The sequence below is a fragment of the Anneissia japonica genome, unplaced genomic scaffold (genome assembly GCF_011630105.1).
Source record: "Anneissia japonica isolate Jap-2015-1 unplaced genomic scaffold, ASM1163010v1 scaffold288111_len316891_cov189, whole genome shotgun sequence".
Taxonomy (NCBI): Eukaryota; Metazoa; Echinodermata; class Crinoidea; order Comatulida; family Comatulidae; genus Anneissia; species Anneissia japonica.
The window spans coordinates 100,286-125,414 of record NW_022727056.1 but is presented as its reverse complement, the minus strand read 5'-3'; the positions used below and the strand labels follow the sequence as shown (position 1 = coordinate 125,414).

Sequence of the window (25,129 nt, the reverse complement as noted above, 5' to 3'; positions counted from 1 at the left end):
ATATATGCATATATAAGCCTATATGTATGTATATATAATATTGGATTGTTTTAGTTATTACTATAAAATCTAGAATAATTATATTATACATATATGGATTAGTTTTGAGATTTAGCTTTCTGCTTTAAATTGCATTGGCATATTTATTCTTAATAGTTTTAATAATTTATTTATATTTATTGGTAGCTCAATAAGAAAATTATCTTTGGTGTGCTTGCATTAATTAGTTTTTTTGTTTGTTTTTCTCTCATTTTTACCCCTGTACGCATTTGCTAACTTTGCTTGGTTTTTTTCATCTTCTTCCCGTGTGCCTCATCTTTTCCTGCTACTGCGAATAGAAGGACCAAGAGCAACAGGTATTGGTAAAAACCCTTCCTATTATTTTCAACACTCCCTCCGAAAACCTATCCTGCTTCAAGCTGAGGAGACGGTGGCTGGGAATTAGTTAGAATAGCTTCACATTTTAAAGATTCACGAAATTAAAGTTGCCTCGTATAATTGGGTCAAGAACTTTTTTTTTTGTAGTCTTGCACTATATTAAATAAATTTATTTATTAAGGTGAAAATAATAAACACAAAATGCACTCTAAGGACTTCCAAAATTGAAATACTATCGAGAGATCTCCAAGGAATCAGGCATCAACAAAATCTAAATATTTTAAAGACTGTTTATTCTCCTTCTTTAAAATCTTTACCTTTAAACTCTGTCACCTCTGACATCACTAAAATGATTTAAATTGAATATAGGTCTCCTTCCAATTAAAGACCACTTTTGGGACTAAGCTTTTTCCATGGTCTTAAGAAGCTTTGGTCTTTAATTAGAAAACAAAATATATAAAAAAAACATTCATTTGGGGACTACAGAGAGGTATTCTTTAATTGGAGGTCTTCTTAATTTGGAAGTCTTTAATTAGAGGGAGACCTATATAAATTAAGCATAGGGAAAACTATATAACCAAAGTGGATGTTTTCTTTCCTTTCAAAAACATTTACTGTTTGATTGTTGGCAATTTTCCAAATTCATACTGACAAATAAACATTAATTTTATTTATTATTTTTTGCATTCATCCTTGCATTTCCTATAATTTGCAACTGTTCAAATTATACAAATCATATAAATGTGCTGATGAATTTTGTGTATTGCCCCAAGCACAAAGCCTAATACGTGCTTTCATCATAAAACATGTTCACCATCAATTTTACACTTTTCCTCCCAGTTACCACAAGTTAAATGTATAAAGGGGAGGGGGAGGGGATGGGAAAGTGATGGACAATTAGTCAGTTGGAATTGCTTCACAAAGTTAAGCACATCTCAATTCTGTTATTCAATGATCTATGAGATTGTAGTTCTAGCTAATACATGTCATGCGAGGCGTTAATTTTTTCCAACCTATACATAAATGTTGACTGTCGCCCTCTTGTTAATGATTAAAAGGTTGTAGGTCACAGTGCCTGTGGTTTGATCCATATCATTAGTTCATTCTGCCTCCAACGAGACAAGGCCAGCAAAGGGTTTTGAGAGTTCCGTAGACTTGATGTTCTGACAGTACATGTTCAGTTGTGTGTGATCGTGTTAAATTTAATCCTGCTAATTATGACAAATGACAATGTAGACATCTTTTAATTTTGCAATCCCAGTTATTTGCTGTGATGTTATATACATAACAGATACTTGTTGATACATTCTCGACACACCCATTAATGTTCTTAAATGCATCAATATGCACACTGCACAAATGAGAATTAAATTTATCAATACTTTATATCTTTTTTTAATTTGTTATCTAAATAATCCTATTTTGTACAATAATATATTATGGACAGTATTATTATCTGTAATTTGCCTCTACACAGAAAGGATGTTTGTAATCTAAATTTCTCAAGATTATCTATTTAGGCATAAGCCAAGGATTAAAGATAGTGAATAAATTACTGTCTCATAAGTATGATATAATGATAATAATAATGAAGTTCAATTCTAAATTCATGGCCCAGAATTAACCAAAAGCTAAGCTTCCCTTTCGCCATATATAATGCAATGCACATGTAAATTTGAGTAAAAAATACACCATAAGTGACAATCCATTTTACAACATATACATATATACATTTGCATAAAGTGTATTTTATGGAGTGTAGGGAGTGAACTTGTTTTTGGTTGTTAAAAAAAAAATCTTGTCACTTAATGGGATTCGAATCCTGGACTCTGGAATCGGAAAGCAAATGTCTTGATAATACCATGTTTCAGCTTCACTATAGTTCCACCAATATTGTTGTATCTTTTTCGCATATATAAGGTAATAATGTAATTTCTTTTTGGTTTTTTTTGTTTTAGGTTGTTAACATCACAGAATTGCAACCGAACACAATATATGAGGTGGAGATTGCTGCCTACACCTCAATGGGTGATGGTGAAAGAACAAAAGCTAAGTCAGTTCGTACATTAGGTGCAGGTAAGGATAATATTAGTATATCTTAAATTTGTTGTAATAGCATAGACTATTTATTGATATGATTATTATTATTATTATTAATAATATTATCATTGATATTGGTATTTTTATTGATATTACTTTTTGTATTGTTACTCTTTTTGTTATTTGTTACTGTTAATATTATTAGTAATAGTAATTCATTCATTTGGCCAATGAAATAATATTGTGTTGCCCAAGTACTATGCAATTTTAAAATTAGGTTTGCTTGAATGACTGTTTATTTCTAATAATCCATCCCTAATTCTATTGTTCAGTACCAACAATTGCTCTCCCCTTGCAACATTTGAGATTTTAGGTTGGTCAAACTTGGGCAGCAACATTATTTTCTTGGCCTCACCATCGTCATCGTCATCATCACCATGTTAATCATAATTTTCCACCTCATCATCATGTTATGATAATCATAATCACAATTCTTCACCTCATCATAATGTTCATCTTTATTATCATCATCATATCATCATCATCATCATTATCATCGTCATCATTGTCATCATTCATCCTTTTTTAGTATATTGATTCTATTCTTTATTATTTAAACGAGAGTGACAGCACTTTGATACTGATAAAATACTTTATTCCCACAAGCTTCCACCACAACAATGGCCCCTCCAGGTGATGAGTCTTATATATATTTTCTCCGTGTTATTTTCTCTGTTGTCATTTTTTTACTTCTGTATTTCTATAATTCACATTAGTGTAGATATTCACAAATACTAATTCGAGATCGAAAGTGGTGAGATATAGTGTATATTTTCACTGTTTTAATGACAATTGGATTTCCTTTCAGTTCCAAGCAAACCCCAGAATTTTGTAATGGATGATTCTGATGGGCGCTATCTTGTAACGTGGGATCCTCCTCTTACGACTTTCGGTCCTATCGAAGGTTACACACTTGAGTACAAGCCAGATGGCGGCCGCATGGTCAAATTGAACATTCAATCCACCCAGAATAGCCATGAACTTCAGAATCTGTGTAAGTTGTTAAGTCAAAATACCGATTATTAAAATAAAAAACTATTAAAACTATTAAATTATTAAAACTGGTTTTATAAATACATTAATGTAAAAATGATAGTATAAATATTGACATAAAGATGTACATAAGTGTAACTTGAGCATGCACATAAACATAAAAAAATAAATATAATATTTTAAAAAATGAGATGATATCACTTCAATAACTGATGATAATATATGGTTATTTTACGAGCTTTTTCTCAAATCGATGTTTTTTTATCACAACACTTACCCCCATTTACTGGGGCAATATGTGTAATGTAAATGGAATGGAGTCTTATAAGCGCTACAAATTCATGTTGCTTCTAAGAATTTGCTTATGAATATGCAAATGGTGAACAAAAACTTTTTGATTACATTCCAATGATTTGCAAGTTTGAGTCCTTGGCATTTTAGCAACATTACCATCATCCCACCTAGGAGTATAAATAGTAGAATATGCAAATTAGTTGACTAGAGTAACTCCAAAGGGAGTCATGATTGTTGCATGTTGTGTCTGATTGCCTACATATCAAATAACCAAATCAAAAATTAGTTCTGGGAAGAAGCTTTCGTTTGCACGATGATTAAGGTTCGGCACGTAATGAAATCACAATAAGCCATCAGCGGCAACAGCGTTCAGGTCTTGTTGGCAACCGAATTTTGACCGAATCTGTGGTGTGAAAAAAATGCAGGATGGTCACAAATGAGCGAGTCTGTTTTATGGTGGTGATGTCGCGGAAATCAAAAGCTTCCTTTACAGTATTATAGCGGCAATAATTGCATTTTTAGTAAGAAAATCATTAGTGGTAGCATTTTATAAAAAAAATAATATCTTCAAATTAAATTTCTAAAAGTCACTAACAATATAATATTACATTTTTTTTTTACCAGACAATGGAATAACATATGCAATATCCATACAGGCTAACAACGCTGCCGGAGGTGGACAAAAGGCAACGATTGAATATACTTTACCTGAGGCCGGTAAGTAAATTGGACAATCTGAAAGATTTTCAAGATATGCAAAAACTGGATGATGATTAATTATTATGGAAACAATATAGAATTAATAAGTAAAAGATTAATTAACTCATTAAATAGAATTAGTTTCCACATTAAATACAAATTTATGTTTTTGGTATGTTTCTTCCATTTATGTTTGTCATGTATTTTGTTCTAAAATTTTTGTGTCAGGAAAACGTTTTTGAACATTATATTTGTGCATTTCTTGTCATTGCTTTTCGGGTGAATCAAATATTAGTAATTCATGATTCTACAATCGTATAAGTGAAATCTATTCCTAGTAGTTTTTCTTCTTGCATGATAGTTTTATTAATTGCAAATAGCTTCTTCTACGCACACTGCTTTTATACATAGCTTTTAACATTTTTTTCTGGAATTGTCCTTGTCTAAATTACCTATAATTGCAAAAAATGTTTGTTTCGTTTAATAAGTCATGCGCAAATATTTAGAGGTCAAGACCAGTCACTTGTTTGGGTCTTTAGGTAGGTTACTATTAGGTTGGAATGCAAATACGCTAATTATTTAAAAGTTGCTATAGTACAGTGTCCTCCCCTAGCGAGCTATATTCATGTAGTGATCAGGTTGAAATTGTTACATACTGTACAACTGTCCTAGGCTATCTACTATGGCTGATGACAGGTACGCTTCTCCATTTCTTCTACAAATGGAATTACCTGTACGAAGCACGAGCTCCTGTAGACCAAACCCAGTACCGTCTCGATTTTAATTGTGCAGGAAATTTACTTGTGATGAAATTAACAATATGTTATTTGATTAATTTGTTCATAGTCAAATTTAAATCTTCTATATTTCTATCACCTATATGAGCGAATTCCCTTCCCATCGCCTGTTATTTTAAATTTTCACTGGACATATGAAAAAAGAGACAGAAACCTCCCTTCCAGACTAATACATAAATAAGTGTTAGTGTAGCCAAATTTGGAAAGCTTTTAAATAAAAAAAAAAAATTTTTGTTGATAAATATAAAGCAAAACTGAGAAGCTATATAGGTTTATCACTGAAGAAAATAAACTTCCTTTAACTTTCAAAGCTTTATAAATCTGCTAAATGTGTTGAGTGGTTTTTTAAGCAGGAAATTATCTTAAGATGTTGCTGTCAGTCAGTACAGTAATTTCTGTTGCTTTCTCTGTGTATGTTTTCCATGAAATTTCAGCTGCTTTACATTTAATACACATCATTCATAATACTTAACATCATATGAACACCACATCAATCAACTGGCTTGGCAGAGAGCAATACAGACTTTCAAAATTTATTGCTGAAATTTCACAATATTAAAATTTACTCTTGTTTTTGCATGATGTGCACCGGGGGCATGCTACAAACTCTTTTTCTTCTGTCCCTCTAGCCCCCTATAGTCCACCATCCAATATCAGTGCAGTAGTTATCAACAGCACAAGTATCAAACTAACGTGGGACCAACCAGTCGCAATGGATCGTAACGGGATCATCACAGGATACACCGTTCATAGCAGCCAGGCGGCTTCCTCACGATGGGGACCCGGCTTGGAGACAACCAACAAGTTCATTATCTACACAAATCTTCAGCCTAATACCATGTACGCTTTTGAAGTTCGGGCTCATACAGCGGTTGGTAGCGGGCCGTATAGCCATGAAATTAGAGAAACAACAGACCCTAAAGGTTTGTTATTTATTTCTCATTAAATGAGTGATTATTTTTCCCCTGCATTTTTTACCTCATTGGAACCCAGCTTATTTTACTTCTACACATTTCCTTGTATATTTATAAATCATATTATATGTTTTTTTGAATCCCTTTTTGCATGTTAGCTGTTAATTGCATGCAGTCTATGATGCAATGGTGTATGTGTTGGTTTTGTAGTTGTGTTTTGTGAGGGATTTGTCATGTTAACTGAACGTTAATGTTGTTCTAGTTGTAACTTTTTAGATTTTCTTTTTCAGCTTTTTTGATCTCTAATGCCTTTAAGGCAAAAATTGTAATTAAATTTATTAATTAACATTTTATTGTAAGAGAAATTAGTAATAGTCAAAAACAAAATATAATAACTGTAAACCGTAGGAAAACTGGATCTGAGTGGTTTTTGTATTCACAGTATGATTTTATTTATAAAAATATACCATCTGTCATAATTCAAACAAATCAATGAAAACATTAAAGTCAGGCTCTGGAGAAAAAAAAAATTTTGATATGTTGCAGCACTGATTTTTCTAAAACAGAAAAAAGTTGTCTGACGAAAAACTGGGGAACGGTGAATGAGATACAGATTTTCAAATATTTAAAAACTGGTCGAAAAAGGGGAGTAACCGCTCTTTTTTACACCTTTTCCCCCAGTTTTTAAATATTCTAAAATCTGTATCTCAAAATCAGTGCTACAACATATCAACATTTTTTTTCCCTCCAGAGTCTGACTTTAAATAGCTCATTTTAAAGGAACTATATGAGGCTTGCCTTCCCAAAACCAGCATACTGTCACTAATTGACATGTCGACAAGGATGCAAAGCCCCGCCCACAAAGTCACAAAAACCTTAGACAATGGCGGCAAGATTTCCCGAGATGGCGAAGATTTTCTTTGCTATCAACCTTCTTTAAGAAAGAGAATTCAGAGTAGGCAGTATGCAAATGAATCATATATTCATAATGTTAATCTATTTCATGGAACATGGCGGGGAAATTGTTGTAAAGCCTCTGTATTTCGCTCCCAAAGGAAGAGGGAAAAGCCGCATTCAGTCAACCTTGTTGTCGGCAAAGGCCAAGTCACTGATGCGCAGTGCTCGTGTAAATCTGGGTATCTATAACCAAGCATAGACATCTAGGCCTAGGCTAGGCTCACATATGTTTCGCGTTTAAACCAACTGTTTAAGGAAATTAAAATGCCCAAAAAAAAAAGTATTGATCACGTGACTGAATGACGCTCGCTGATTAGTGGGTTTGTCTGCTAATCAAATCTCGTCGATGTTAATTTGTTAAACTGAGTAATTAAAATGTGGCAGTCTCATATACTTTAGGCGAGACTTTTGTTATACCTTGTTTAGCGAACCCGCTGCCCACCAAAAACGATGATTTCAAATAGAAATTAAATTTTATTTTTGGCTAATTAGCACACCTGCCACCAGAGAAAAATGGAAATTTCAGAAAAAAAAATTAAATGTTTTTATTACACCCGCCGCTGCCTTGAAATCTCCAAAAATAAAAATTGCCTATTTCTATTCCTAATTATATAAATTTAAATCCTTTAACCATCCCATTACTAAAGTGTTTACATTCAAGTGCATACATTACCAATAGCATTTTATTTTTATTTTCTCTTCCGTCTGGATGTTTTTAGCTATTTGCTAAATAAGAAAACAAAATTTAATTTACTTTTTTTTCCACCCTCCTCTGACAATCTTTAAAAAAACAAGTTCGCGAAACAAGGTATGAAAGAAGGCTCGTCTTAGTACAGAGATACCGTAAAACTTTGACAATAGTAATTCGATTCCAGTAAATGACACATCATTTCAAAGCTTATATAGGTGGAGAATATGAATACATTAAAAGTCATTTTCCTGTTTTGGTCACTGATGCAGTTTTTGGCATGGCAAGCCCCATGAGAGTTATATTATAAACACAGACCAAACAACGTTTTCACTGATTTGCTGCCCTTCTACTACAAATGCTTTAATGGTGATTTGATTTAATGGTCTGTGCAAAAGATAGGAACTTTCTTATCTATCTGTTAATTGGTCGGGAAAATACTCTGTCATTAAAATTCCCAATTGAAAGCTAGTAAATTAGCCTATTCAACAAACTATGTAAAATTACGTATTAATTTAAATTTACATTCATTTATTACTTACATTCATTCACAGATGGTATGTCTTCAACCAAATTAATGCTTTAAATGTCAGAAGTATGATAGATGTTGAAATAGAAACACCCACCTTCCAATCTAGCACACCTGGGATCAAATCCTACAATCACACTACAAAACTACAATCTAATTATAGCTTTGTCCACACTATCAAATTTTATGTGACTGCCCATATTATGACATTCATGTCCATATATGGGCACATCACACAAATTTGTCACATCAAATTTGATAGTGTGAACTGTACTTAAAAAAACGAAAAAGTTATTATAAAACATTACATTTCTAAATTAATTGGCTTCCATTTAACCACTTTTTTTGTGCTCTGAAATTGAATTAGACATACAGTAGTAAGGAATAGAATTTTAAAAGATATTGGATAATCTTTGATGAGTACATATAAATTGACTACGTATTTTTACTTTCCTTCCTCAGGTCTTATGCAGCCTCCTACATCTGTAACTGCAACTGTAATTAACGGCAATAGCATACGCGTTGAATGGGAGCCGCCTGCTTCTCAGTCAACCACCATCGACGGCTATCGGGTATACTATGCGCGTGGTGCTAAGATGAATTTACCTTTGGAAGACTGGAACGTTAAAGCAACTGTTCCACGACCTACGTGGGTGATGTTACAGGACCTAGAGGAGAGTGATCTTTACACGATTGTTGTCCAAGCGCAAAGTCGTTATGGTGACTCTCCTCCATCGCAAGAAGTATCTTTACGAACAACCACTGTCGGTAAGTCTCTACACAGCATTTCTGTTACTTATTTTTAGTATGTTACTTGTTTTATTTATTTATTTATTTTTTTTTTTGTAAGTCTGTTTACAAATACTTTTCACATGTTCTTTCAGATCCTAGAGCACCTCAAAACTTTGTTGTGACACGTACTGGATCTGACTTCGCTGAGCTTGAATGGGAGAGGCCGCCACGCGGGAATCCTATTGAATATAAGGCAAGTTTAAGAGTACAACCTGTAATCAATAATAATAAAAATAATATAAAACTGAATAAAGTATCAGAGTGCATGCAGCATTTACTCATGGTCACTGGAATGTTTCAATTTTGAACATTGAAATAACAACAGCTTACTTTATGGAACTAAGGATATGCTGGCTAAGTCCACCTATGGTCTAGGCCTACTCCTGTGTAAGATGGGGCTACTTGGTCTTTGGCCTTAAGGCTAGGCTAAATAGTAATAGCCAAGCAGCCTACCTATGACTAGATATACTATAGTGCAGCTGCTAGCTTTAGTAGTAGTAGTTAGGCTTTAGTGTTGAGTGTGTTTTAACCAGTATCTAAATACTAAAATCTAATTCCAATGTTCTTAAATAGATAATTATGTACTTATTTTTGAATAAACCTTTCTTTTTAATCATACTAGTTGGTTTTCTTCAACCCTGACAACGAGGATGCTGGTAAGAAAATCATAGTGGATGGAACTGAAAATGTTTTTCTTGTTAGCCTTTTGTTTCCGGATTTGGACTATACGTTCACGTTGACACCATCATTTGATGACGGACCAGGATCTAAGGTCTGGACCTACACAAGAACTGATGAAGGTATGAATGCATATTTGCATCATCATAATTATTATCACAATCATAATCATTATTATCAAAGTAAACAGTAACATTCTTATCAGTGGCATCATCATTATTATTGGTATCATTTGTATAATCATTATCATTATTGTTGTCATAGCCATCAGTATCATCAGCAGTATCATCATCATCATTGTAAATAATGATAATGTATAATACATTTGCTAATATAGTGCATTACACAATAGTCTCAATGACTTAAATGCATGAAAATAAATACAATGATTGATAAATAAATAAATCCTCATTGTCATCATCATTATTGTCTTCCTTATCAACACATCAACAACATCATCATCATTATCATTATCAACATCATTTTCATCAGCGACCTTCATCATAGCATCATCACAACAACTGAATATATAATGTATTGTACAGTATACCATGGAAGAATTTAAAATAACCATTAATAAAACAATCAAGACTACTTTCACGTAGATGGCGTGCTCCTCCATATTAAGTCTATGTGAACATCACAATTTCACAACGCTATATTATTCAAACCCTCATTGTAATTATTGGCATTCCTTCTAATCCAATCATGATCACAACCTTTAGTAATGTTGTAATCATAAATCCATAAAAATATATCACAATCAACTTCATCATCATCATCATCATCATCATCTATTGATAACATCAACTGTACTTTAATGCAAACCATTATGATGACAATTATAACTTAGGTCCTACTAGTGTTCTTGATGCTAAATATACAGTTGTATGCATTGTGGTATAAGTAGTTTTAAGCATATGTTTGTAAAAATGTTCATATATTTATTATTTAATGATATGTTGTTACACCTATTTGAATATTTCGTCTGTTTTTGCTATTTCAAAGTATTCTTGCAAAATTTGTATATTTCGTCGCTCACATCACGAACTAACACAATCAAAGTAGATTGTGTTAGTTCGTGAAATCACAGTAGCGCGTCAAATACGAGCGCGTATTGGTTGTCAAGCAATTTTGTATTCTTTACCACACAAAAAGTCCTTAACGACAGCAGCGCGTATTTTGACGCGCTTTTTTGATTTCACGAACTAACACAATTGAATTTAATTGTGTTAGTTCGTGATGTGAGCGACGATTTCTAAAGTTGCCTTCAAGTCTGTTGTTTCTAATTCAGAATTTTTGATATGTACTGCTGTATTTTTGTATCATTCTAGTTGGTCGTTTGCATTTCATTTATATTTCAAATGTAACTTTACCCCTTATCACCCAAATATAACCATAATTGGAATCCACAAACACATTTTTTTCCATTACTCTGTATACATATATCGTTATGTACATATTGAGTAAAGATACTTGTATATGTGACCGTACTGATTGTAGTTCTACCTTTAAATCTGCGAAACGGTGTTAGGGTGAGAGAGGGATAAAGGAGTGTTTATGAATGCAAACATTCAGAGAAAAAAATTATAAATTAAAAAATTATAAGATAAAAATGAGAGGCTACAGATGTATTCCAGTCGGAATGGTCAGATATATATGTACGATATTCATTTTTTTTACCTTGGATTTTGATGTTTCAGTATATGTTGGAGTTGTTGTCGTTCATTTAAGAATGTAATTGAAGTCGATGTAGTGACATTAGAATGAAATCGCTTTGTCGTTGATGGATCAGCCATTAATTTAACGTTCTCGCAATCTGTTATGTTAAAATACTAAGCGCTAGAATTTTGACTTGGAATGAAATAATTTCGTGTTTCGTGTCGCATTACAATTTTCCATGGTCTTTTGTGTTAAGGCCAACTCAGACAGCGTCGTACGAGGAAGCCCGACACAATTCATTGTCGGGGACAGTCTAAAGTCGTCGTGAGAAATATTAAACATGTTTACTATTCTACGATACTACTGACCCCATTGCAAACCATCGCGTCTGCGTTTAACTCAGACAGACCCGACACAAAAACAAATCACGTCGAGCTGCATCGCTGTCTGAGTTAGCCTTTAGTCATAGTGTTTCCGGTGTTTTCAACAAATTGAATCTTTCCATTGACTCTATCTTCAACAGCTGTCAACACCAGCAGGCAAGGTACGACAGCCGCAACGTCTACTCTTGTAAAAACGATTGAAGGTAGTCTGCTATCCCTCCTAAAATAATTCTAGCTTTGTTCATGCATTGCACCTATTTCAAAGGTGTGCACTCAGATCTACAAGCAGATGATAAAGTATCAACCAAATTTGACTTTGATAGTTTCAGTTTTAAAATCTAACTTTCAAGGGAGGTAGGATTTGGATTTTAATGCAATGGTCGTGGATGCATTAATCTTCGCATTCGTATGTAAATGTAAGATTAATGTATAATGTTTATGATTATTAAAACAGAACTGCCATAACTAAGCTAGTTGAGTTTGATTCCGGAAGATTACAAACATATTAAACATTCAAGTTCCATATATATTCACTTGGATAAAAATATTTTTAATATTTTTTATTTAAGTATTTCAGCATGAAGCATGACTGGGCACTAGCTTCATACAGTGTAAATAAGAATTATTTTAAAATAAAGTAAATAAATAATATTTTTATAGAATTGTTATAAAGAAAGGAGCAGTTTCTATGTTAATGGATGGAGTGAGAGTAACAGTTTGACATTAGTGTACCTCTCTTTAAATTTTAGGGATTTGTGTTTAACTGCTTTAGACAACAGGATTTTTCATACATAATCTAATTTAAATGATTACTATGTTTAGAGCATTACTATGAGTTATGTTTACCATCCTATAATTGGTATGGTATATACTACTCTGTTACATTCACTCTGATCACATGACATCTAGAAATTGTTTCAGCATCAAGTGATGATGGCCTCTGCGTGCGTCTACCTACGATTCAGTTGACGTGGCTCGCATTTTAGCGCTTGATTGCATCTTGGGTTTATTATAGTAAACTGCTTCTGGAAGAAAAAAATGCTTTCATATGCTTTACTGGAGAGAATGATTACTTGTACTTGCATGAAATAGGGCAATGATGGCACTCTTTGTAGACAAACTTGGTATCAAAGTTGTGCAGGCTGAACTATATACTATATATAAATATTTTTATAAAGCAAAAGGAAGAATTGCTATAACTCCTATATAGAAGTTGAAATATGTATATGTTTATTGATTTCTAAAAATACATATTTTAATGACAATTTAATGTATATTATGTAATTTAGTTCTGTTGATCACTCTTGAATTATTTTTTATTATTATTTTTGTAAAACTTTCAAGCGTTAGGAATGGGGTTGTGGTTTTGTTGTTAAGACATGCCGTCTTTCAACCCCAAGGTTCTGGTTTTACTCTTGTCAAAAAAGATTTGAAATTTTTCTAACTGAAAACAACACCAGTCTCAAGCCTTTTAAAATTAAGACTTGGTAAAAGAGCGTGAAGTGAACATAGTTAAACAGACTCATAATAAGAAGTATTGGATTAGTTAACAAGGAAGGTTGAAATCTTAAGACTTAATATCCTAAAAGAGTAGTTTAAAATACTTGATAGCATCATTAGCCTTAAGCTTTGTCCACTCTATCAGATTTTGTGTGACAAAAAATATGATATGCCCATATTAGGCATTAGCATACCCATATGTAAGCGCATCACATGTGTCGTGCCTAAAATGTGATCATGATGACATCACATCATGACCATATATAGGCACATCATGACCATATATAGGCACATCATGACTATATATGGGCATACAACAGTTTTTTGTTGATGAAAATTATATAGTGTGGTCACAGCTTAAAGGCCTGTTTATACTTCAACGACAACGATAAAGAAAAAAGCTAAAAAGCAAGTCTTCATATAGAAAATAAAAGAAATATAAGAAGTTTTTACACTAGGACAAAAACATGCGTCATGCATAAATATGACCATGATGATATCACATCATGACCATATTTTAGGCATGACACATGTGATGCACCCATATATGGGTATGGTAATGTCATATTACACCCTAATATGGGCATATCACATTTTTTGTCATGTAAATTTTGGTTTTTTTTTCACCATCATTTCAACATTAATTTTTAATCCGAGACTATTTTGTACTAACACCTTTCTATTTATTTCATATTTTAGCTCCAAAGAGTCCACAGGTTACCTCTTATAAGGACAAGCCAGTTGTGAGAATTACCATCCCAATACCAAGCGATACAACATCTCCTGTTGTGTGAGTAGAAAAAAACTTTACTCAATGTAATTGAAGGGTAAAATAATAATAATATTTAAAGGGTAAAATAATAACAACAACAATAATGATTCTTTATTTGTCCTCATTCTAATCGGGAATTTCGGCTATGCTCTGGTGACCCGCAGCAGCTGCCGCAGTGCAGTGCTAACCAGGACCAACATTACTTCGTTTCAACCCTGTATTTCCTTTAAATATATTGTTGGTATTTACCCACTAACCAAATCAGCTAAACTAACAACTGTATGAAAGTCAAATGAAGGTAGAAGAATAAGCCATAACTTGCAGCATCATTGTGCATGTCATGCATGGGCATGGTCTGTGGCTACCTAGCGGCCATAATGAGGTGCTGGGCAACTGGGGCTTTCTTCTTAAACATTTGTAATAAAAAAAGAGAGTCTTTGAAAAAAATATTCTCTTAAAAAAGATGCAAAGATGAGTTTTCAACTTCCAAAATTTATCATGTAACCTAATTCTTGTAATGTTCTTTCCTTTCCCAGGTTTTTCTATGTTATTGTTGTTCAATTGAAATCGGATAATGCACCAACTGGTGATCCAGACAGCCTGGGATTCTACAAAGAATTAACAATGCAGAGGCGCTCTGTTCACCCCCGTTTGCGCAGGCAAGCTGGCACCGAAGGTCGTTATATTGCGGCCAAATTGAGTTCTGATGAAATTAACAAGGAGTTTATGATCGGGGATGGACAAAAATATGATAACTATGTGAATAAACCTCTTGTTCTCAATAATTACTACACCTTTTTTATACAATACGCTACGAAATCTGATAATGTAAGTATTTAAGCTGTTTAATCTAATGAAGATTTAATTAATGAGAATTTATTGAATGTTGTATACACTTGGGGGTGGGGGGAGTGTGCAGAGTTTATGATTGGGGATGGGCAAAAATATGACAACTATGTACTTAAACCTCTTGTTCTCAAGAGTTACTACAGTACACCTTCGTAAAAGATACTTAAAGCCCCATTCCCGGCAAAATTTCACTAAAAACTGACTTTTTTTAGAAAATATCCATTTGCATTACTCCAATTATTACAAATCATGGAAAAATATTGGCATGAATTTTAGTTTACGCAAAAGAATTTAAAAAAATGAGAAATACAGACTATTTCTCATAAAATATTACCATTTTCTGGATGAATTCATCGTTACTAGGCAAATTCAGAGGTTGTAGATCGTATCCACTGGAATACTCTCGCTTTTATGTATACTTTTATACAGTCAATAAAGTGCGCCCTCTCTATTGAGATTAGTTTTTGTACTTCGTATCTTGCACAATGCAGTCGTTCGATTAATGCTGAGATATGTTTGTTTAAGTGTCAAAATCTCAGTCAGCATCAGTTTTTTAACATATTTGAAATAATTCCTATGAAATATTATATTTCACAAGTATCAATACTAGCAACGGAAAATATCATGTCGGTCGTTTTTATGTGTGATAACAGAATCTAAATCGAGGCAAGGCTAGGCCTAGCCTAGCAGCGCTGGATAGGCTAATGTTTTCGGCACCCACGATATTTCTTCTCACAACCTATCGCAAAATCAAAATGAGAAATTCATCCGCATTTATTTTTTGTGTGGAACAAAAAATCAAATTTCAGTCTTATTTTACATTTTATTCATTCTTAGGAATGTCTAAATTCAGTTAAACTAGCAATTCCGTATTATATATAAATCTTTATAACATTATACAAAAATTAGATTTTTCTTAAAAACTGAAATTTTGCCGGGAATGGGGCTTTAAGCTGTTTAATCCAATGATTTAATGAGAATTTATTAAATACTGTACACTTCCGTGGGGGTGTGTAGGGGGAAACAGATAATTGCTCATCTTCCTCCAAATCAGTCAAATAATTACAAATCACCTTAAATTGCTTTATTTTGAGAGCTAATGCCCCCTCACCTACAGTAATCTTTGAGATCACCTTCGTGCCCCTTCCATCAGCCCCCTCTCCCTCCCCCCCAATTTCTAGGACTCATAGATACACCACTGGTTTTGAAGGTAAGCTGGATGCTAGTTGATCGCTTGTTTTATTTATCACTCCATAATCAGACCCTATTTATATTTGTTTCTCAATCTCCAGGGTTATGGTTGGGTGTTCAGTACATTCTCTGATACTTTGCAAGCTGGTGTGCAGCGAACATCGGAGACTGCACAACCAGCACCTGATCAACAACCGCCAATGATGGTGATCATCGCAGGAGCAGCAGGTCTTGTGGTCCTTATTGTCATCATCATCATTTTGGTATTTGTTTGCAGGAAAAGGTGAGTTGTACCTGGATTGCTGAGGGCAATTCTCGTGATTTCATGTTGCATAATTTAAGGTTTCTACTTGGTGTCAATTTTGAATCTGTTTTGATAAATGTCTTTCTTGTTCAGAGATATCTTTGTAGAGATAAACATTTATGTTAATTTTTATAAAACAAGAGTGAGTGGATTTCCTTCCCTTCATCAATGTAAAATGTCTGGTGGTGCATCATATCTAAGAATAATAATAATAATAATTGTAATGTGATAGTGATCATAATAGTAATTTATTTACTCATGCTCCACTGAAGAAATATGGCCTATTATTAATCAATTTTGTCCTTATATCACTTGCATATTCTTAATAAAACAATATAATAATAATAATATATAATAAATTTTCCTTTTTTGTCCAGTTTCAAGTATTTGAAATTGTTGTTTTTCACGGGGGCTCCCTGGGTACTTGTGGTAATGCAGCCCCAGTACCAACATGTGTCGGATATATTGTCCCTTCAGTATAGATGTCACATGAGGGTTATTTGTTATTACCTCTCTGCCAAATGCTTAGCTCTGTTCTTCTGTTAACCATTTTAGTAATCATAATTTCAATTGTAATTAAAATAATGGGTATTATGCCATTCCATGCATTATTTTTCTGAGATAAATGTACTAGACAATAACCTATTGTTGATTAGAATATAAATATACTGATTGTAATATTACATAAAAATTACTTGTGTAATATTAAACCATGATTTCATTTTGACTATAAATTTACATACCCTTTTTGACTTTTGACTTTTTTTTTTGTGATGGCAGAAGTCCCCCTGAAATGAATGACCCCAAACCATGTAAACGTAAAGAAGAGACTGCCCTCTATCCCCGTGACCCTGTGGAGATGCGACGTCTCAACTTCCAAACTCCCGGCATGATGTCACATCCACCAATTCCCATCGGAGATCTAGCGGAGCATATTGAGGTACTCAAGCTGAACGAAAACTTGAAGTTCTCCCAGGAATATGAGGTACGTGTCATATTACAAACCATACTAAATTTATAAGGGGGTGTAAGGCATTTATTCTAAATGTGGCTCCAGAGGAACATTTATTCAAGGGGGTAGGGGGCATTTATTCAAATTAATACGGTATAACGTTTTATTGTCTAAAAGTCTTAAATTTTGATCTAAAAATATAAAAACTCTTTAAGTTAATGTTAGACAAAATTAATGATTTCTTGCAGTCAATTGAGCCTGGCCAGTCTTTTACGTGGGACCACTCCAATATGGAGTACAACAAGCAAAAGAACCGCTATGCAAACGTCATTGCTTACGATCACTCTCGAGTCATTCTCGGCTCCATTGAAGGATATCCCGGAAGCGACTACATCAACGCGAACTTCTGCGATGGCTATTGTAAGACGAATGCTTACATGTCTACGCAGGGACCACTACCGGAGACTATTCCCGACTTCTGGCGTATGATCTGGGAACACAGGACGAGCACGATAGTTATGATGACGCGTCTGGAGGAGCGAAGTCGGGTGAAGTGTGACCAGTACTGGCCAATGAGGGGTTCTGAGACATACGGGTCTATTCAGGTTACATTGTTGGACTCATCTGAATTGGCTCATTATATCATTCGCACTTTCAGTATCATTAATGTAAAGGTGAGCGACATGTTTTCTGCTGGATGGATTACCATCATTAAATATGGTTCAAATAAAAAATAAATAAATAAAATGTGATTATCCCTTTGCATTTATTTTCCTAGTTTCACTGATTACAGAATGCTTAAATTCATAATTATGTTTTTAATCCACAAAACTTTGGTCTGGAAAAAACAAATAGTGTGTGTCCTAGAGCAAAATGTCTACCAGTTCGAGCAATAAGTTACCTATAAACATGATCATTTGAAATGCAATTTAAAAAATAGTAATTATAGTAGATAAAAATAAAAACATTTAATATTTTCATTGTTCTAAATGTTAGTCTGCATTACTATATATTTTGTGTCTGATTTCTTAATTTAGAACCGAACCACAGAGAAACGAGAGGTACGGCAGTTTCAATTTACTGCATGGCCGGACCACGGCGTGCCAGAACATGCAACTGGAGTTCTCCAGTTCGTGAATCGAGTAAAGAACAGTAATCCTAATGATGCAGGCCCAATCGCGGTTCATTGCAGCGCAGGCGTGGGCAGGACCGGCGCCTTCATCGTCATCGATTCCATGCTAGAACGAATAAAGCACGAGAAATCAGTGGATATCTATGGTCATGTGACATGCTTACGAGCTCAGCGAAACTACATGGTCCAGACAGAGGAGCAGTACATATTTATCCACGATGCACTCCTGGAGGCGGTAACTAGCGGCAACACAGAGATACCAGCACGGAACCTGTACATGCACCTGCAGAAGATGACACAACCCGATGCTGGTGAAACTGTAACTGGAATGGAACTAGAATTCAAGGTAAATCATTAGTCAGGGGCGAATTTGGTGGGGGGAGGGAGCTGCGGTCGCACTTCTGGAAAGTTAAAAAAAAAAGAAAAAAGAAAAGAAAGAAAGAAAGGAAGAAAATTAAATAATTTGATTGCCCAAAACGCCTCATCAGAGTCTATTTTCGAGGCGTCTAGAATACAAAAATTTCAGACCTGTAGGGTAGTGTTGTCTCGACCGGGTCCACTTTTGGACCCCTTTTCGGATGTCTATGGATCCGCCCCTGTTAGTAGTTTTCTCTGGTTATTAATCATATAAGATTATTATTAGTCATACTTAATATCAAAATTGTCTGCAAAGTAATTAAAAAATTGTTGTAGTAAAAACACTGTAATCGGCAAAATAAAAAATAATATTTTCAACTGTGTCTCAGTCATCCCAATGACATGAAATTTTAATTTGTAATTTGATTATGTACTGTATTGATACATGTTAATTAATTAATTCTTCAACAGAGATTAGCAAATCAGAAAGCCCTACCATCAAAGTTCATCAGTGCCAACTTACCAGCCAACAAGTTCAAGAATCGACTGGTGAACATACTTCCATATGAAAACACCAGAGTTTGCCTTCAGCCAATCAGAGGTGTCGAGGGATCTGATTATATCAATGCTAGCTATATTGATGTAAGTTAATATATACTGTACTTGATTAACTTTTTAAGATTAGGTGTTTGTTTTCTTCCAAAAAAGAACATCTAAATTTAGAATAACATAAAATTTAGAATTATAGCTAATGTATCGTAGTTCTTATAATTTATATGTCAATATATTTCATTCCATTTCGTTAAATTTGATGAATTTGAAAAGAAAAGATTGATAAGAAGGCCCCCAACAACAAGCTTGTCTAGACTATTAATTTTTATTTGATAGAAACTGTTGTATGCCTATATATAGTCATGATGTGCTTCTATATGGTCATGATGTGCCTATATATGGTCATAATGTGATGTCATCTTGACCATCTTGTGAAATAAAATGCAATAGTCTGGATGGGGCTTAATGCTATTTAAAATGTGACTATTCACAGGGTTACCGAGCCAAGAATGCATACATCGCGACTCAAGGCCCATTAGCGGAGACCACGGAAGACTTCTGGCGGATGCTTTGGGAGCACAACTCCACCATTATTGTCATGCTTACGAAACTGAAGGAGATGGGACGTGAAAAGTGCCATCAGTACTGGCCAGCCGAGAGATCCGCACGCTACCAATACTTTGTTGTTGATCCAATGTCAGAGTACAATATGCCGCAGTACATCCTGCGAGAATTCAAAGTTACTGATGCAAGGGTAAGGTTTGCCGTTATTAATAGAGAGCTTTAGATTTACGCAGCAACGCTGCGTTAGAACGGAATTACTCATGCTTGACCGTCCTACCGGGTGTCCTATGTTCTCTGCATATGTAGATTTGGACAAAATGGATCCTAGAATGCAAGCGACGAGGGGAACTTAGCATTCTCGCATGCGCAGATGACTTTTAGTGATATTACTTGATATTACTTGATCACAGATTAGTAATTGGTATTGAACATGTTTGATTAATTAGTAGATATTAGTTTTTTTCTTAAGTTTACTACATGATGTGGCGGGTGGGTTGGGGGATGGTTGTTTTACGAGGCAGTTGGACAGCAATTTCAAATTATTTTAAAAATACATTGTTTTTTTTTGTTTTTTTTTTTGCCTTATTTATTGGTTTAAATAAATTTTTGTTCGTCTTTCTAGGATGGTCAGTCAAGGACAATTCGGCAGTTCCAGTTTGTGGACTGGCCAGAGCAAGGTGTGCCAAAGTCCGGCGAAGGATTCATTGATTTTATCGGTCAAGTTCACAAAACTAAAGAACAGTTCGGTCAAGATGGCCCTATCAGTATTCATTGCAGGCAAGTAATTCACTTGCTTTCACAGACATTTTTCAACATTTACGTATACACCATCATTTGAAAGCTTACAGTGTGGAGAATGAGAATTTATGGAAAAGTCAATTTTCATTTTGTGGTCCCTGATGCTGGTTTAGGGATGGCAAGCCTCATACATGATGTAATATATATGTGTAATACATGCATACTTCCATTCATACACACAAATACTATGTGTGTATGCTAATATTTATGTGGGTATGTGTGTATGTATTAATTATAAATTAGTAACATGGTTTATTTTGATTTTAGTGCTGGTGTTGGAAGGACAGGTGTTTTTGTAACTTTGAGTATCATCTTAGAGAGGATGAGATATGAAGGTGTGGTGGACATGTTCCAAACGGTCAAGATGCTAAGAACACAAAGACCAGCTATGGTACAAACAGAGGTAAGAAAACCTTAGGTATTTGAGTTGCTTTGCACGTTAGCTACCGTACACCTAATGAGAGACCCATGTACTACAAAATGTTCCATTTTCCAATAAATTGTTACACTATATCCTGCCCCTTGGATGTTGTGCTAAAAATAACCATCTAATCTGTTACAAAATGTGTGTTGGTGGAGCAGGCAGGTATTCCTAGTCTTATTCTGATTGACACTTCAGGTTCATTGACATCATAGCACCATTTATGATCATGATTTTCATATTGTATATTTTTCATGTAATTTGTTTGTTCTATTTAATTAATAATTGCTTATGTATATATTCAGTTACGTATTTATCTATCTTTAGTATTTAAAAAGTATTAATAATGTTTTTGTTTTTCCCATATTCCAGGACCAGTATCAATTTTGCTATAGGGCAGCCTTAGAGTATTTGGGTTCATTTGACCATTATGCAAATTAGCTGCAATTATTTGCTACTTCCTACAACTCGACCATGTACCACCCCCATGCGGGGTTAGCTTTACATAGACTCTGAAGAAAAATCGGACTATTTTTGCATAAGAAGATAAACAAATGTATAGGACCCAAAATATGTTGCATTGTTGCACAGACAATAATAGAGAGTAAAGATATAGACGATAAGAATCAAGATGGCGATCATTTAACTTAGTAGACTACAGCAGAAGAATACGACTGAGTGAGCGCTTCAAGGAATTAGAAGAAATTTAAGAATTTGCTGCATAGAACAGTGCAAATATAAGAGAACAGGACATAAGATATTTGAATAAAAAATGTACAAAGAGCGATGTATCAACCATTTCGAGAGGAAATTAAGATCAGGTGGAAAAGTAAATCGAAAAAAAACTGGGACTGGGATTGCAAAATCGATTATAAATAATGAAGTTTTGGAAAAGATGACCTTTGAAGCAGTTTGTATGGCCTGAACATTCTCACACTTAAAAAAGCGGTTGCCCCAAAATGATGGGTGACTTTTCATTCTATATGCTGAAATATGGATGAGATTAACTATGAGATATAGTCTGTTTTGCATATAAGTTAGTTGTTTAATCCTGGACATGGTTTGAAGTATAAGTATATATAAGAAACGTATTATAATAATAACTGACCATTCCTTAAGCTTTATTCACTCTATCAAGTTAAGTGTGAATTGTCCATATATGGTCATGGTATTTTCATATCACACTCATATATGTGCAAATCACAGGTAAAATTTGATAGTGTAGAGAGAGCTTGATTCAGCAAATTCTGTCCAGTGGAGGATGTAGTCAAACTGTTCTGTGTTCTTTCATATAAAGTTATCCTTTTAAGAAAGTATCCAAAAAATATGTGGCATCAAGTTAGGCATAATGAAGTTCTTTTGGTTTTTTTAATGAAAAAGTATTAGAAGTTTGTGGAACCCAGAAATATGTACTGTATGTTTAAGTGTTAAATCATGCTTTAAAAAAAATTATAATTTGTATTTTTTGCTACACAATTTTCTGTAAATACAATTAACATTTATTGAAGATGTAAAGAATAATTTCTTTTTTTGCCTTACAAATAGATAAGACACCAATTGTTTCTGGAGTTAAGGAGATATAGACAAAATGTTATAGTAGTTATTTTTTTTGACCTTGTGTATTCAAAATGTTAGAGTGTAGTTAACATGAGAAAGAAATGAAAAACAAGAAAAAATAAACATGAAATATATATATTTACAAAAAGGGATAATTTGGACCATTCAGAATACAGTGAGTTCTCAGTGAGGGTAGAGGTGTTTATTTTTCACTGCTCAACTGCTATCAAATATGGGAAAAAGTACTTAATTAACTGCACATAAACTGTATAGGTTAATCTAAAAATTAGATTACAGAAAATAATAGAAATACATAATAACCAAGATTGATACAATACATATAAGATTTTTAATGCTTTTCCATACATGAATTTTAGCATTGAAGATAATTATTGGTATATACATATATAAATATATATAAAAAATATATATATATATGTGTGTGATGACGACAAGTTGCAGTGTTTTAAGATACTGAAAATCATAATTTTTTAGACAGGAGATAATTTTGTTGAAGATGGTGCATGTGAAATGTAAGATAGACAGACCATTATAGTTAGGCATTTTAAGTTAATCCAAGAACATTTTTTTTGCTTGACTTTAGTGTTAAGATATATATCATTGGAGTATGTTGACTGGATTTCATTTTTATGCCAGATATGCATTTTCCTCTTATGTAGTCATGTTTGAAGCTTTTGTGTCATCTGCAAACTTGAGAAAAAAAAACCTGTAGTGTTGAAAGTGAGGTATTTTAAAGGTTAATTGACTTTGAAGTCAGTAGGGGTCAATGTCAGTAGGGGTCAACCAGCTAGCTACTTTTTTATGTATTTTAAGACTTTTTCACCTTGAGATTGTAATACATTGATTGTTCCATTTCGTTTGTATCCTAGCCAAGAAAGGCGTCCTCTCATTTGTTTATATCCTAGCCAAGAAAGGCTTCTTCCCACCTAAACCTATCCCTTCACATTGTACTAAGGCTCCTCCCACCTGAAATTAGGTTTTATTGAGACTTCTTCGGAATCCATTCTCTTAATTTCGGCTAAGCCACGCTCATGTTGGAATATGTATATGTAACTCATGTGGCCTCTCACATCACAACCAATTAAAGAAGTTGAGGTTGGGAAGTTGATATTTGTTCAGTACCTTTTTTTTTTAATCTACTACAGTATTTTGTTTTGGTATATAATGTTTACAATCTCCCATCATTTAGAGGTGAAAAATTATGGGGATAAACCTATCAGTATTTTGTGCATTTCTGTAGAAATTCTTTTCACAAGTTTGGGTTTTCCTCTTTCAATTTTATTAAAATGATGGAATATCTCTTTTGCAGTTGCTTAATAATTAAGTTAACAAGTATTTCAACATTCAGAACTTGTTTATTCATTGGGTTTCTTTGGAAACAAGAAGAAATTCTTTACAATTTTGGGCGATTTTGTTTTTCTTGCTTTTAGTACGCAAGCACACATTTGCTTCACTATCATCAATTTACGGATTCTCCCTGAACACACAAGATAATGCTTTCATAAAAATAATTGTACCGCTTTATGGATTATAATTTTGTAGAATATTCAGATTAATATCGAAAGAAAGTATGATATTAATTATTGTGTTTATTGTTCAGTGTTCATTGTTAATAATTATAATGCAAATGTATTCATTAGTTTAAAGTGAATGAGCTGGTAGAGAAAGGGATTTTAATAAATGTAATTTTAATTTTTTTGTGTTAATTACAAAATGTTCTGTTGTTGATACTAACTAAAATGCAAATAAACATTTGACTGGTAATATAGCTTAGAACAACTGGGATATTGTTATGTAGATTTCTACTAGTTTATAATGGTTTTATGTTAATTGTAATCATTTTCAACTGATTCCCATTAGTAATTTTGACAGCTACCAGGCATTTCATAAAATAAAAAATGTTGCAGCGAAAAAGGAAAAAATGTGTTACATTCTTATCATTGTGCCTCAGAAAATATATAACATAAATTAACAAGTTGATTGCCTGAGCTGTTAAAGCAGGGGTGTCGCAAACTACAACCATAGTATAGGCGATGGTTTGAGCGGCAAACTCATCTATGGTTCTGGTGGTAGAACAAGTCTTCTTGGATAACGACTATAAACCATAGGCCCAGTATACACAATGACTTGTGTGCACATTCAATAATCCAGTACATCATTCGAGATGAGTAGGAGAAACCCGGTGTGGTGGTTCAGCGGGGGGGGGGGGGACAGGTCAAGCCCCCCCCTCATATCAGACAGAACTCGTCGGGCAGTCAGACTAAAAAAAAAAAAAAAAAAGGCCCACACCAAGCC

At 33.8% G+C, this 25,129-nt stretch overlaps 1 protein-coding gene across 11 annotated transcripts in view; it reads left to right on the top strand.

The window, feature by feature from the left end:
• Positions 1-24,756, top strand: part of LOC117113387 (receptor-type tyrosine-protein phosphatase delta-like) — a 103,866-nt gene extending 79,110 nt beyond the window's left edge. For 5 of the 11 annotated variants that reach the window (XM_033256695.1, XM_033256697.1, XM_033256694.1 and 2 more), the window contains 21 exons: positions 339-356; positions 2,337-2,454; positions 3,085-3,111; positions 3,287-3,472; positions 4,390-4,482; positions 5,891-6,184; positions 8,812-9,117; positions 9,234-9,334; positions 9,764-9,941; positions 12,005-12,067; positions 14,064-14,154; positions 14,673-14,964; positions 16,278-16,459; positions 17,261-17,465; positions 17,681-18,106; positions 18,470-18,910; positions 19,393-19,563; positions 19,967-20,227; positions 20,660-20,814; positions 21,103-21,238; positions 21,629-24,756. In XM_033256695.1, the coding sequence (XP_033112586.1) occupies positions 339-356; positions 2,337-2,454; positions 3,085-3,111; positions 3,287-3,472; positions 4,390-4,482; positions 5,891-6,184; positions 8,812-9,117; positions 9,234-9,334; positions 9,764-9,941; positions 12,005-12,067; positions 14,064-14,154; positions 14,673-14,964; positions 16,278-16,459; positions 17,261-17,465; positions 17,681-18,106; positions 18,470-18,910; positions 19,393-19,563; positions 19,967-20,227; positions 20,660-20,814; positions 21,103-21,238; positions 21,629-21,697 (3,813 nt within the window). In that variant the 3' untranslated portion in view covers positions 21,698-24,756. The remainder of the gene's footprint in view (positions 1-338; positions 357-2,336; positions 2,455-3,084; positions 3,112-3,286; positions 3,473-4,389; positions 4,483-5,890; positions 6,185-8,811; positions 9,118-9,233; positions 9,335-9,763; positions 9,942-12,004; positions 12,068-14,063; positions 14,155-14,672; positions 14,965-16,277; positions 16,460-17,260; positions 17,466-17,680; positions 18,107-18,469; positions 18,911-19,392; positions 19,564-19,966; positions 20,228-20,659; positions 20,815-21,102; positions 21,239-21,628) is intronic. The other 6 variants (XM_033256699.1, XM_033256704.1, XM_033256702.1 and 3 more) reach the window with 6 other exon arrangements.
• Positions 24,757-25,129: the final 373 nt, after the last annotated feature.